Below are 11,705 nucleotides of genomic sequence, written 5' to 3'. Positions count from 1 at the left end.
AGGGGAAAGAAGGAGCCAGAAAAACTATTGTGTTCCCAGGGAGGGAAAAAGATGAACAGCTCTATTTAGCTTATCCAGCTTTGCTGATGTCAATCACTTCTCTCATTTTAAACAGGAAAGACACCACTTTAGTCCACCTGTTCCATTATTTATCATGCTATGCATTTCCCATGAATTGTCACTCATGCAAAACCTGTACATCGTAAGGAGACACCCTAATATTTTTAATGACCTTAAGCAAAGTGATTGACACTAGACACCGGTGTCAGATGTTCTGGTGACGCAACATGTTCTCCTAGCAGCAGGAAAGCTTCCTGCCGTGATTAAGTGAGGGCTATGGAAGTGCTAAAATGTGTTGTCAGCTTTCCTCTGATGCAAGTGATTTTATTATAGCGTCTGGTAACCATGGAGTGTGGCAACGCAAATACTGACCCCAAACATCCCCTCCTGCACATATAGCTCGCTCTATTTAAAACACAAGGTGCAGTTTGCAAATCCAGGGATAAGTTATGGATGTAACAAGCTTAAACCATGGAGGGCAGAGGAAATGGTGGCACCTAAGCCAGAATTCCTGGGTGGTTTCAGCAGAAGTATAGGGATCCAGGATGAGCTGCAGAAGGAACCCCCTGCAGGACCTCTTTGGCAGGTGGGCTCTGCAGCAGCATCACCAAAACTGTCCCAGCTGCCAAAGGCTCTGAGGGCAAAAAGAAGACACAGGTCTGTCTTATCTTGGTAGTGGAAAGCAAAAATCATACCCAGCCCCTCTGAGTCTGGAGAAAGTAAGGGGGGAAATAAAGGAGAGAAAAAAAAAGAAAGAGGGCTCCATGCAGCCCCTCTGCCTTCTCATACACACCGGGGTGGAAACCTGTGACTCAGCTCAGCACCACTTGTCCTTCCAGAAGGAGAAATCATGTTCTGGTTTGTTTCAATTTGGGACAAGCCCCTCAACAATCCATTAACTGAGAAAAGTTGGAAGACCTCTACAAACACGAGAGTTAGAGAATCAACACCCCAGCCACAAGCAGGGGACACCTGGCACCTGCTTTTCATGAAGATTTGTAATCCCAAAGCTCAGTCAGCAAACACTACACATAGCTTTGCTTCCACAAGTTATTATTAATAGTTATGTCTCAAACTGATGTGACAGTGAGTGTCTGCAAAACTGTCTGCTGCGATTTTTCAATAACAGAGTTGTTAATCAAGCTGCAGAGGGCTGGACTACCAAACCAAAGTCCACAAGCTGCAGAGGTTTTTGTAATAGATCAGCAGTACATGTGTTCACAGTTATTGTCACAGGGGTTGTTCTACATAAACAGAAATATAAAGCAGTGAGAGTTGAAGATACAAGTTATCTTGATAGCAATAAAGAAATATTTTCTAAAAGTCTAGCAGCACTGGATATTATTTTCATGAAATTTATTTTTTAATTTTATAGCAAAATAATCAAAAGTGCTAAACCTGACCACTTTAATTTACAAAAAAAGTCTCATGTTTTAAGCTATGATCATACCTCGTTATTTAGGTTAAACAACATAATTATACATTTCTACTGTTTTCTATTCAATAGTGAAACAAAATCAATATTAGTTGGTTTAAAAAAGGGGGAAAGTACCACAGGTATTGGGAGGGGGAAGTTACATAAAATATAAGAATCATAAGAATCAGCTTATTAAGAAATTTGCAATGTGCTCTTATTGCCTTTCTTTTTTCTTTTTTTTTTCTTTTTTTTTTTTGAGCTACAGTTTAAGTCCCAGATACTCTGGCCATAAGCTTGTAGTCACTTCAGATGCTATGATTTCTCCCTTGGTCAAATGTCAGTGTTTTAAGGAGACCTCTGGCATTACAAGTCAATTCAAATTATTTTCTCAGTTCCCACTCAGTCCCTTTCCAACAGGATCAGCATGTTGGAGAACACAGTTAGGATGGTTGCAGCTATGTGAGCAGTTTTCTGTGAAGGAAAAATGGGTTTTCCTCTGTCTTGGAAAAAGCCACTACCAAGTCTGCAGTAAGAAATATATTGAGAGCACTTGTGGAGTTGCTACAAGTATTTCTTAATCCATTCCATTCTCATTTCAGTTTGCTTCCACGGTTAAATTAAAACCTGCAGTCTCTCCTACTGATAAATAGTCAAGTTGACTTACAAAGGTTCTGCCTTCTTTCTGTCCATCCTTCTCCTGGCTGCTTCTAACCGAACAAGGTTCGCTGGTTTGCCACGAGCGCTGTCTGGCTCTCCCGCCTCTTTGCTTTCTTCTTGTGCTGCCTGATCTTCCAGCACACGGCGCTGGAAGCCAGCAGAACGAGTCCTGAGGACAAGAGGACCAGCCCAAAGACGGAGATGATGGATCCATGGGAGTTGAAGATGTATGCCACGGCAGTGACCACGATGCCAGCTATCAGGATGACCACGCCGAAGGGAACGGTGCAGCGGTAGCAGGAGAGCTCTGCTCCCCCCGTGGCTGCCGTCAGCTGGCACTCACTGACCAGAGGGATGGTGGTTATCACACAGTCATTGTTGTTACTCTTCTCCGTGGGTGCAGAGTCAGGGTGCTTTGGGGTGCCCAGGATCTCTTTGATAGGTTCGTTTGTCATCTTGATTGTCTTGACTCGGCCCGTTCTTAGGCTAGAGCAGGCTCTGCTGAGCACGTGCTGCACTGTGGAGAGAAGAGCATGACTTCAACCAATAATTACCAATTATTTGTAAGAGAAATGGGGACACAGAAGTATCCCCTTGGGATCACCAACAACCACACATTCAGACCTCACAAGGATTTATGCACAAGATCAACAGTGACGTGACTGATTGTAAAGGATCTGAATCACTTCCTACAGTATTCAACAATATATATGTAAGTTCTGGATATAACAGGAGTCACAGACCAAGACAAACACCAACATTAAAATGTTGCAGGTCAAATCCTACCTTAAGTTACATCCCAAAGTCAGTATTTCTGGACATAATTTAGATTTCAATGGCATTACCTTTTCTCACAAAGAGGTGAGGTTCACACACTGTTTTGATTTTTGCTCACACACTTTTCACACAGTTTCTTTATACACCTACACACAACACATTACACAGACTTGCTCCACTGCATATCACAATAACATGGTCAAGTACTAGCCCAGCAAAAACCAGGATGAACAGTGAGCTCTTTCTCAGTGCAAGTGCTCCTTAGGGAAAAAATTCAAATGGTCATGGCAAGATGTAGACGTGGGGGGAGTGGGGATGCAAACAGATTCCCACACTCGGCTCAGCTCAAGGCCTGTGAACCTCCAGTTACAGGAATGTCAGTGCTAGACTGACAGCTTGCTATTTACACTGGCTTCATGCAAAAGCAATGGGTCTCTTGTAAATCCATGAAATGACATCCCTGTTACTGTGGGAGGGAGATTTACCATCATATTCCCTGATCTCAGATACAGCAGGTTGTTTTCCTCCTGTTTCCAGACCATAAACACACTCAGTCCGGACAGCATGCACAGTTTGACTGCATCTGCACAGGACACAGATACCTTTTGGCCCTGGGCCCAGGGAATAATCAGAGTCCACCTGCTCAGAGCAAGAGGAGCCCACAGCTCTCCCCCGCTCCAGGCTGCCATGGCAGAGCTCAGCCTTGTTGATGTGGGTCACTCTGGGGCCTGCAGGGAGCTCTGCCCACGCTGAGGCTGCCACGGATGTGCTGTCCTGGACCCAGCTCCGCGCACCCCAACACACACTCCAGAGACTGGGCACTGGGAAGCACTGGGAACCCCTGGGAAGAACTGGGAAGCACTGGGAACCCCTGGGAACCCCTGGGAAGCACTGGCTGTCTTGCTGGACAGGCCTCCCAGGACTCCTCCACCGCTCTGCTGTGGGCTGTGCCGCTTTTGCTTTCATGAGCAGCATGATACGCACAGAACAAGGAAGAGCGTTGGCAATGCAGTAATGCTTTTATCACTTTTATCACCTTCACATCTGTGACTAGGAAGTTAATTGCCAGATACTTGTATTCTCCTTTTCCTTTCCCACCACTCCACCCTTGTTGCTAAGATATATTCATTCATTGTGGAGAGCCCTTGGTTTTATATCTCAGTACCTCCTACAACTGACTGTGGGTTTTACACGAGAAAGGATTTCACTCTTTTAAAAAAAATATAGGCACAAACAGGCTAAATGCTGGATATAGTCAGAGTTTTTGTATACAAAGTCCCCTTGAACCCTCAAGAGAGAAGGAAAGCCCAGATCTGCTTTGCCAAAGCTTTTGTTCTACTGCTCTGGGGAAGAGTGCTCTGCTCCCTGTTGTATCTGCTGTGCAGAGCTGCCAGTGGGCTCAGCCCTGCCAGAGGAGCCTGTCCCTGCTGAGCACACACAGCACACCCCAGCACACACAGTGACAGCCCAAGAGCCAACAGGCACACACTGAAACACTCTATTTGATCATCACGAAAAACTTCTTTACTGTGAGAGTAACTGAGCACTGGAACCTAGTGAAGTTTTGGAGTCTCTACCCTCGGAGATAATCAAAAGCCATCCTGGGCAGCATTGCCTGGGTGCTGAGCAAGAGAGGGATCAGACCATGTCACCTCCAGAAGTCCCTTCCAACCATGACCATTCAATGATTCTGCCTGTTTCTGTGAGAGCACTCAGTATTTCCAAGGGCAGGAAAGGGATTTGTTCAGTGCTTATCAGCCTAAACAAATATATCTGTGCTGACATCTTAGATATCCTAAATTCTCCTAGGTTTGGTAGCTTTGCTCTTTGAATCATAATGCATTATTAAATGCCTTTTAAACCAGACAGAAAGAGCCCAGGAAAGCCATGGGTTTGCTCTCGAGTGTCATTAATCTGTTCCCATGTGGATCTGAGCCCAAGTTCTGCATTTTCAATAATGATTGACCCAGCAGTGAGACGTACACTGGTGCCACTATGTTGCATTACTTATCCATAGAACATTACAGAAGTTCAGCATAACATAAGAGTGTAGTCCCCACATGTCACTTTTTTTTGATCTTATAATTCAATTAGTATAATATTTTATTATCAAATTTGAGGGAGAAAAAAATTTAAATATTTTGCATATAAATTTGCATATAAATATTTGCATATAAATTGCTCAAATTCACTGTAATAACTATTTAGAAGTCCAAGCACTCTAACAGTCACTGAAATAGGGAAGCTGCCAAATAACTTGAAAAAGTCTAAATAAACATTATTATTCTGAGAAACTTTAACCTTTAATCAAAATGTATTTACCCCTGTCTCTAAAGTCCTTCTGTTCAGATACAGCTTCAATGAGCATTAAAATCTCCTAGATCTCTTGTACAGAGATTTATGAAAAAAGGAGATCTATTTATATGGTCAAATCTAACAGGAATTTTAAAAAATTCTAATCTATCGTAATTAAGTCAATGGCAAAATATCTGTTGATTTCTGAGGAACACAGTTCTTGTCTGGAATAGGATGTAAGAAGGTAGGCATTCATATAAAACAAATAAACAACCCTCTATTGAAATACTATTAAATGAAATAAACAACAGAACCTATTTGAAGTGTGAGCAAAGGTATCCAGCCATAGAAAAAAGGGCACTGGATTCTCATTGCCAGCAAAGTCACTTCTGACTTAAGCCAACAGGTGATTTGGTTCAAGTTTCAGGGTAAGAAATTTAGGCAAAGACACCCAGCAACACCAGCATCCTCTCACTAATCATACCACAAGTACTATCTTAGGGAGCTACTTTGAGGTGGAGGAAGAATGTGCTTCTGTGGCAATCTGTGGCTAACCCTGGATAAGGGGAGATAAAAATTTTAGCCAGTAGTGAGGGTAAGTTTCGATTTATCAAAAAGACATTAAATCCATCAGCATGCACACCTACCAGATCCAGGAGAAATCCATGGTAAAAGATCCTTGGCTCAGAAAGCAGAGGAAGAGTGCTGAAGATGTCTTGTATGACAATTCAAGGCAGAAAAAGCTGCTCGAGGCTTTGAAGTGTCAGATGCTGCGGAACGAGGAACTGGAGGTGACAATATTCTAGCTTGGAAGTTTCCTACAAGAAAAGTTGTTGGATATTTATCAGCTTTTTAAGAATAAAAGTCGTGAGTGTAAAACTTCTGCTGTGGGCTGACTCCTGCTCCTAACCAAAGCAGGAGATGTTCTCCCTCTGGCTCTCCAGTGGCTTCTGCCTCTTTTCTTGGAAGCAGCCACCCATTTCTGGTCCGGTGTAACATTTTCCTTTGGTGATGTGACGTCGCAGTGGTGAGTATCATAACCCAGTCAAGTCCCCCAGAAAGAGCCAGGCAGGAAAAGGCAATGCACAAGAATTACTGCAGAGAAAAGTATTATTTAACTTAATTTCTATTGCTCACTGCACCTGCATGAATAATGATTCAGAATACATGGGAGTTTGTCATTCCACCTTCCTATTTCTAGCTGTGAACTGACTGTGACAACACACCACTAAAAAAACCTGTTACATCTCTTCCACTATAAGAAAACCTAAGTAATATAATCCCAAAAACTCAGAATAAAAAAAGGCAGACTTACACAGTCCAAGAACTCTCTGTAATAAACATAAATCCGCTATATTTACTGTTGTTTATTTCTCTTACTGGATTTTCAAAAACAAGATTCATAACTCCAAGACGGACAAAGCAAACTCTGCATCAGGGCACTGACAACTCTGCAGAAAGCAGAGCGATGGAAATTGTTATCAACTGCAGAAACAGCTGTGAAATCACCAGGCAGCAGGGTAAAACTCATGAAGCAGCAGATTATGTTGCTAATCTTATTTGACACCCTTTCTAGAAGTGCATGATCACACAAGATGATTTCAACATGGAAGAAGGAGTCCTAAGTAGGGATGAGAGTAATTTCATGAGAGTAAGCTTGTATAATGATAAACTTTAAGGGATTTTCTGGTTTTAAGTTATTTAGACCCTGCTAACATTTCACAAACACAAATATTTACAGGCACAAACTGCTGCTGTTCTCCAGAAGATCCTTGAAATAAGCCTGTGATATTGCTAAGTATATTCAGCTGATTATTGAAGTTAGCTAATAATAAGGAAGTCTACTTGTTTATCTCATTGATCATATTCTTTTCCACAGGACATAGCAATTAGTTTAACTTTCTGAAAAGTTTGGAGGGAAATGCAGGAAAAAAATCCTGACTTCAGATAAATAATCTAAATTTCATTACAACAAATGCAGACCTCTGAAATGTTCTTGCAGTCAACTTCTACTTGGATTACAGCAAGGTGACATTTGTTTGAAAGCTCTTCCCAGTCCAATTGTCCCCCCTAAGCCACTCTGCCAGCATCTTGCTTGGAAAAGATTAATTGCTCTGTCAGTTATTTATTTATATTTATCTCTGACTGCACACAGTTTAGATATTTTTATTTTCAATTAATGTCTTTATCAAAAATTTTGACAGAGCAACTTCTTAGAGATGAAATTTCTTCCCTTCTCCTTCCCTCTCTCACCACAAAACTGAGAAGCAGAAACACATGAAATCTCTAAATGAAGCTTTCAGCATTTTAACTTGGAATCATTTCAATGCGGTGCTCTCTCAGGAGGCTTCCCACATATGGAGTATCTCTGTGCAAGGGCAAAAAATCCACTACAACCCTTTCCTCTTTTTCATATTTTACTTATAACCAGTGGGACACATTTGAGCTTTCCGCCTTCAAGCTCTGGACCAGATTCTCTCTGTCTTACACAATACTTCAGACACTTTTTTGCTTGTGTAAAATCCCAATAAATCATAATGCTCACACTTCATACTATGGCTATGCATTAAAGTGACTATCGAAAATAGTCTAAGGAGTCCTTCTGTCCCGAGAGGAGAGTCTGAGTTCATTCAGAATTCAACAAACTATAATAATCCTCAACACAGTCCTGTAGCTCTGCCCCAGGTGAGCACTCCTGGAAAATACACAACCAGAATTTGTACTTACAAGACTCCAGGACCATGCCCTGAGCTGCAGAGGCAGGGGAAGAACACATTGCCTCCATACCAGCTGCCTCAGGATGCAGCACGTTTCTCTCACCAAGCTTTTAAGCAAAATCATGAACAGATTTAAACTCTCGCACCCTTTTCGTTTTCCCCACATAGCCGGGGTGTAGGATGGGAGTCAACCCAACCCCTCCACAAACCAACTTTGTAATGCGCCAACTGCAAAACTTTCAAACGCTCCCGCTGCACTCCGCACACGCACCTGGGCTAAAATCCTCCGTGCCACGCCTGTCCCTGAGCGCCCTGCGAGAGAGCAGAGGGGCGAGCGGGCGGGGAGAGCCCCGCGGCACCGGGCAGGCAGATCCGCGGGACCGCGGCTGCCGAGCCCCGGGGCTGTGCCAGCGGGCACAGCGAGCCCCGGGCCCGGAGCAGCGGAGCCCGAGCAGCCCCGGGGACACCGGGAGCCGGAGCCCCGGGGGCACCGGGAGCCGGGCACGGGAGCCGGGCACCGGGAGCCGGGCACGGGAGCCGGGCACCGGGAGCCGGGCACCGGGAGCCGGGCACGGGAGCCGGGCACCGGGAGCCGGGCACCGGGAGCTGGGCACCGGGAGACGGGCACGGGAGCCGGGCACCGGGAGCCGGAGCCCCGCGGGCACCGGGAGCCGGGCATCGGGAGCCGGGCACCGGGAGCTGGGCACCGGGAGACGGGCACGGGAGCCGGGCACCGGGAGCCGGAGCCCCGCGGGCACCGGGAGCCGGGCATCGGGAGCCGGGCACCGGGAGCCGGAGCCCCGGGGGCAGCGGGAGCCGGGCACCGGGAGCCGGGCACCGGGAGCCAGGCACGGGAGCCGGGCACCGGGAGCCGGAGCCCCGGGGGCACCGGGAGCCGGGCACCGGGAGCCGGGCACCGGGAGCCAGGCACGGGAGCCGGGCACCGGGAGCCGGAGCCCCGCGGGCACCGGGAGCCAGGCACGGGAGCCAGGCACGGGAGCCGGGCACCGGGAGCCGGGCACCGGGAGCCGGGCACCGGGAGCCGGGCACTGGGAGCCGGAGCCCCGCGGGCACCGGGACCCGGGCACCGGGAGCCGGGCACCGGGAGCCGGAGCCCCGCGGGCACCGGGAGCCGGCGGGGGCGCGGCCGCGGGGCGTGCGGCTCCGGGGCTGCCAGCGAGCCGAGCCGAGCCGTGCCACGCTGAGCCGTGCCAGTCCCTGCCACCGGCCGGGCCAGCGTGCCGTAGCGAGCCGTGCCGAGCGAAGCCGAGCCGTGCCTTACCTCCCGGCCGCCGGGCGGGACTGCGGCGGCCACCAGCCCGCAGCCAGCATAAGAGGGGATGCAGCTCGCCGCACAAGGGACTGTAAACAAAGTTCTCGGTGAGAGCGAAGCAATTTAGGGACCGGAGCAAATTCAGCGGCGGGAGCTGCGGCGGGCGGGGCGGCAGCGGGACGGTCCCGTGGGCGGGGGGGCCGGAGGGTGTCCTGCGGCGCCGGGCCGGGCCGGGCCGGGCTGGGCTGGCCAGGGGCCGGGCCGGGCTGGCCAGGGGCCGGGCTTGTCCCTCCGCCCCGCACGGGGATGCGCACGGCGGGGCCAGCCCCGGCGGAGGCTCCGCATCGCGCCCTGCCCGCGGCACTTCGCACACACGGGGCCGGGGGGACTCTCCCTTGCAGCCCCTTCTCCCCTCCGCAGCCCCCCTGCCCTCCCTCAGCCCCTTCTCCCCTCCGCAGCCCCCCTGCCCTCCCTCAGCCCCTTCTCCCCTCCGCAGCCCCCCTGCCCTCCCTCAGCCCCTTCTCCCCTCCGCAGCCCCCCTGCCCTCCCTCAGCCCCTTCTCCCCTCCGCAGCCCCCCTGCCCTCCCTCAGCCCCCTCTCCCCTCCGCAGCCCCCTGCCCTCCCGCACGCCCAGCCCCGCGCGGCTGTTCGGGCACATCCCGGCTGCAGCAGTGCGGGTGAGGGTCAGTTCCTGTCCCGAGCTCGCTGGGTGGCCGTGCTGGGTCACCTGGAAGCACAGTCCCTCCCGAAATCCAATGAACACCTAGCTCAGCTGCTCAGAAATTAGAGGAGGAACATAGCTTCGGATGCATTCTTAGAGGATAAAGTTTTATGCATCATTTAGAAATATTTTAACTGGCTTTTCTAAGCTTTAATTGCTCGTTTCTGCAGCACATCGAATACTACAGGGGTTTGGAGAAGATGAGTGTGGGTGTGTGCTAATTTTTTACCATGATTTCTGTTACTTCAGACAAATTATGCTTTTAAGTCTTGTAAAAGGACTTGTTTGAATTTTGTGGTTAAGCTGAACCAAGTTTATATTTAAAATACACTATTTTATCAATGATTGATAAAAGAACAGTACACCAGATGTATTTAATTAGCCACTCTGTCTCTAAAAGCATGCATGTGCTTTTGACCCCCACAGTGAAATCCTGGCCTCACAGAAATTAATGGCAAAACTTCCATCAGCTTCACAGGGGCCAGGATTTCATCCTGTGTATTGTTAAGTATTGCTCAGTGACGGAGACCCTGCCAAGGGTTCATCTCCTCCAGATAAATCAACCAGGTTTTGGAGAAGCTCCACTACTTTATGCAAGAAACTGTGATTTCCCCCCCCCCCCCCCCAATTGCTGGTGCTCCCATCAAATGCATCAGCATTTGAGCAGAAATTACAAACAAACTGGATCTGAGGGGAATCTTCATTAGCAATCTCCTGGACCATTGTCTGGTCCTTCCCAATAGAGGCAGCTGTGTCTGTAATATCTTTATTAGACTTGACAAGTTCCACCTCAAAAACAACCAGGTTTCCTACTCCTCCTGTTGGAGAATACAAGCCTCATTCTGTTGATACCTAGGGACCTTGTTTTTTAGCTGAATGGGTTCATAGACAATTATACATGGACAAGCAAACATTTGGCTGAAGCAGCTACTCTCTCTTTTGGCAATTAACTCTCTAATGCCCTAAGAGGGAGAAATTAAACTCTCTCAGGCTTATTTTCAATCATTCCTTCAGATGTCTTACCAACTTCTTCCAAGTATTTTCCTGGCCTTCTAGAAATACTAACATTTCATAAATTTCTTCTGATTCTTCAGGATGTCTGGTTTTTTTCTCCAGTATCAGTTTCATTTTTCACTTTATATCACAAATTCTTGCTGTTTGCACTTGTGTGCATGACCTAAATTTCACCCCATTCCTGTTACATCAGTTCCTCTCTAGTCCTTCCAGTCTAGTATTTGATCCTCCTATGTTGACAGAGAACCTCCCTCTCAGGCTTACACCATCCACAGCTCCACTAGTACATTCTTATATTTCCATGCCAACTTCATTACTGAAAGTATTACATAAAATCACAAAACTGATTTTTTAGGAGCTATTCTAATGCACATAAATAGGCACCAAAGCTGAGCTTAGAATTCATGTCTCTGTACAAAGAAATGCCCTAACAACAGGCAAAAAAGTCACACACTCTGCTAGACCTTGTGCAATTCTTAGTTCTTGCTGTGAAGCATAAAAGCTGCAATAAAAAGTGATGGGAATGAGGTCTCCTCTAGTGCTGAGAAATCAGTGTGCTGTCCCCTAGAAGGATGGATTTGGCACTGAAGGGTTTAAAACAGCTTGGGCACCAGCCCTCTGGCCTTTTTAAAAAAGGGATGACTGACTACCTCTACCTCTCAAGGTCCTGCTGTGTTCTGAGCACAGCTCAGCAGGGATGGGAGGAAAGAAGGACCAGACACACCCAGAGCAGCAGGCTCAGCACCTGAGAAATTCAGTGCAAGCAGCTGAGGA

General features: G+C 47.7%; 1 protein-coding gene across 3 annotated transcripts; it reads right to left on the bottom strand.

The window, feature by feature from the left end:
- Positions 1–1,096: 1,096 nt before the first annotated feature.
- TMEM100 (transmembrane protein 100) lies at positions 1,097–9,293 on the bottom strand. 3 transcript variants are annotated; one of them, XM_021555556.4, is made up of 3 exons: positions 9,206–9,293; positions 5,854–6,024; positions 1,097–2,651 (listed from the first exon to the last, which is right to left on the bottom strand). In XM_021555556.4, exon 3 carries the CDS (start codon positions 2,587–2,589, stop codon positions 2,185–2,187), a length of 405 nt encoding a protein of 134 aa, XP_021411231.1. In that variant the 5' UTR covers positions 2,590–2,651; positions 5,854–6,024; positions 9,206–9,293; the 3' UTR covers positions 1,097–2,184. The 3 variants fall into 3 exon arrangements, with proteins under 3 accessions (XP_021411231.1, XP_085412868.1, XP_085412869.1); XM_085556742.1 differs by lacking the exon at positions 9,206–9,293 and adding an exon at positions 8,195–8,293; XM_085556743.1 differs by lacking the exon at positions 9,206–9,293 and adding an exon at positions 6,522–8,168.
- Between the last annotated feature and the right edge of the window lie 2,412 nt (positions 9,294–11,705).

The sequence above is a fragment of the Lonchura striata genome, chromosome 18, assembly GCF_050655825.1.
Source record: "Lonchura striata isolate lonStrDom1 chromosome 18, ASM5065582v1, whole genome shotgun sequence".
Taxonomy (NCBI): Eukaryota; Metazoa; Chordata; class Aves; order Passeriformes; family Estrildidae; genus Lonchura; species Lonchura striata.
The sequence above is the reverse complement of the archived record's forward strand: the minus strand, read 5'-3'. Positions and strand labels throughout refer to the sequence as shown.

Excerpts from the sequence above, each read along its gene's own strand:
- TMEM100 (XM_021555556.4), bottom strand. The coding sequence starts at position 2,589 with ATGACAAACGAACCTATCAAAGAGATCCTGGGCACCCCAAAGCACCCT.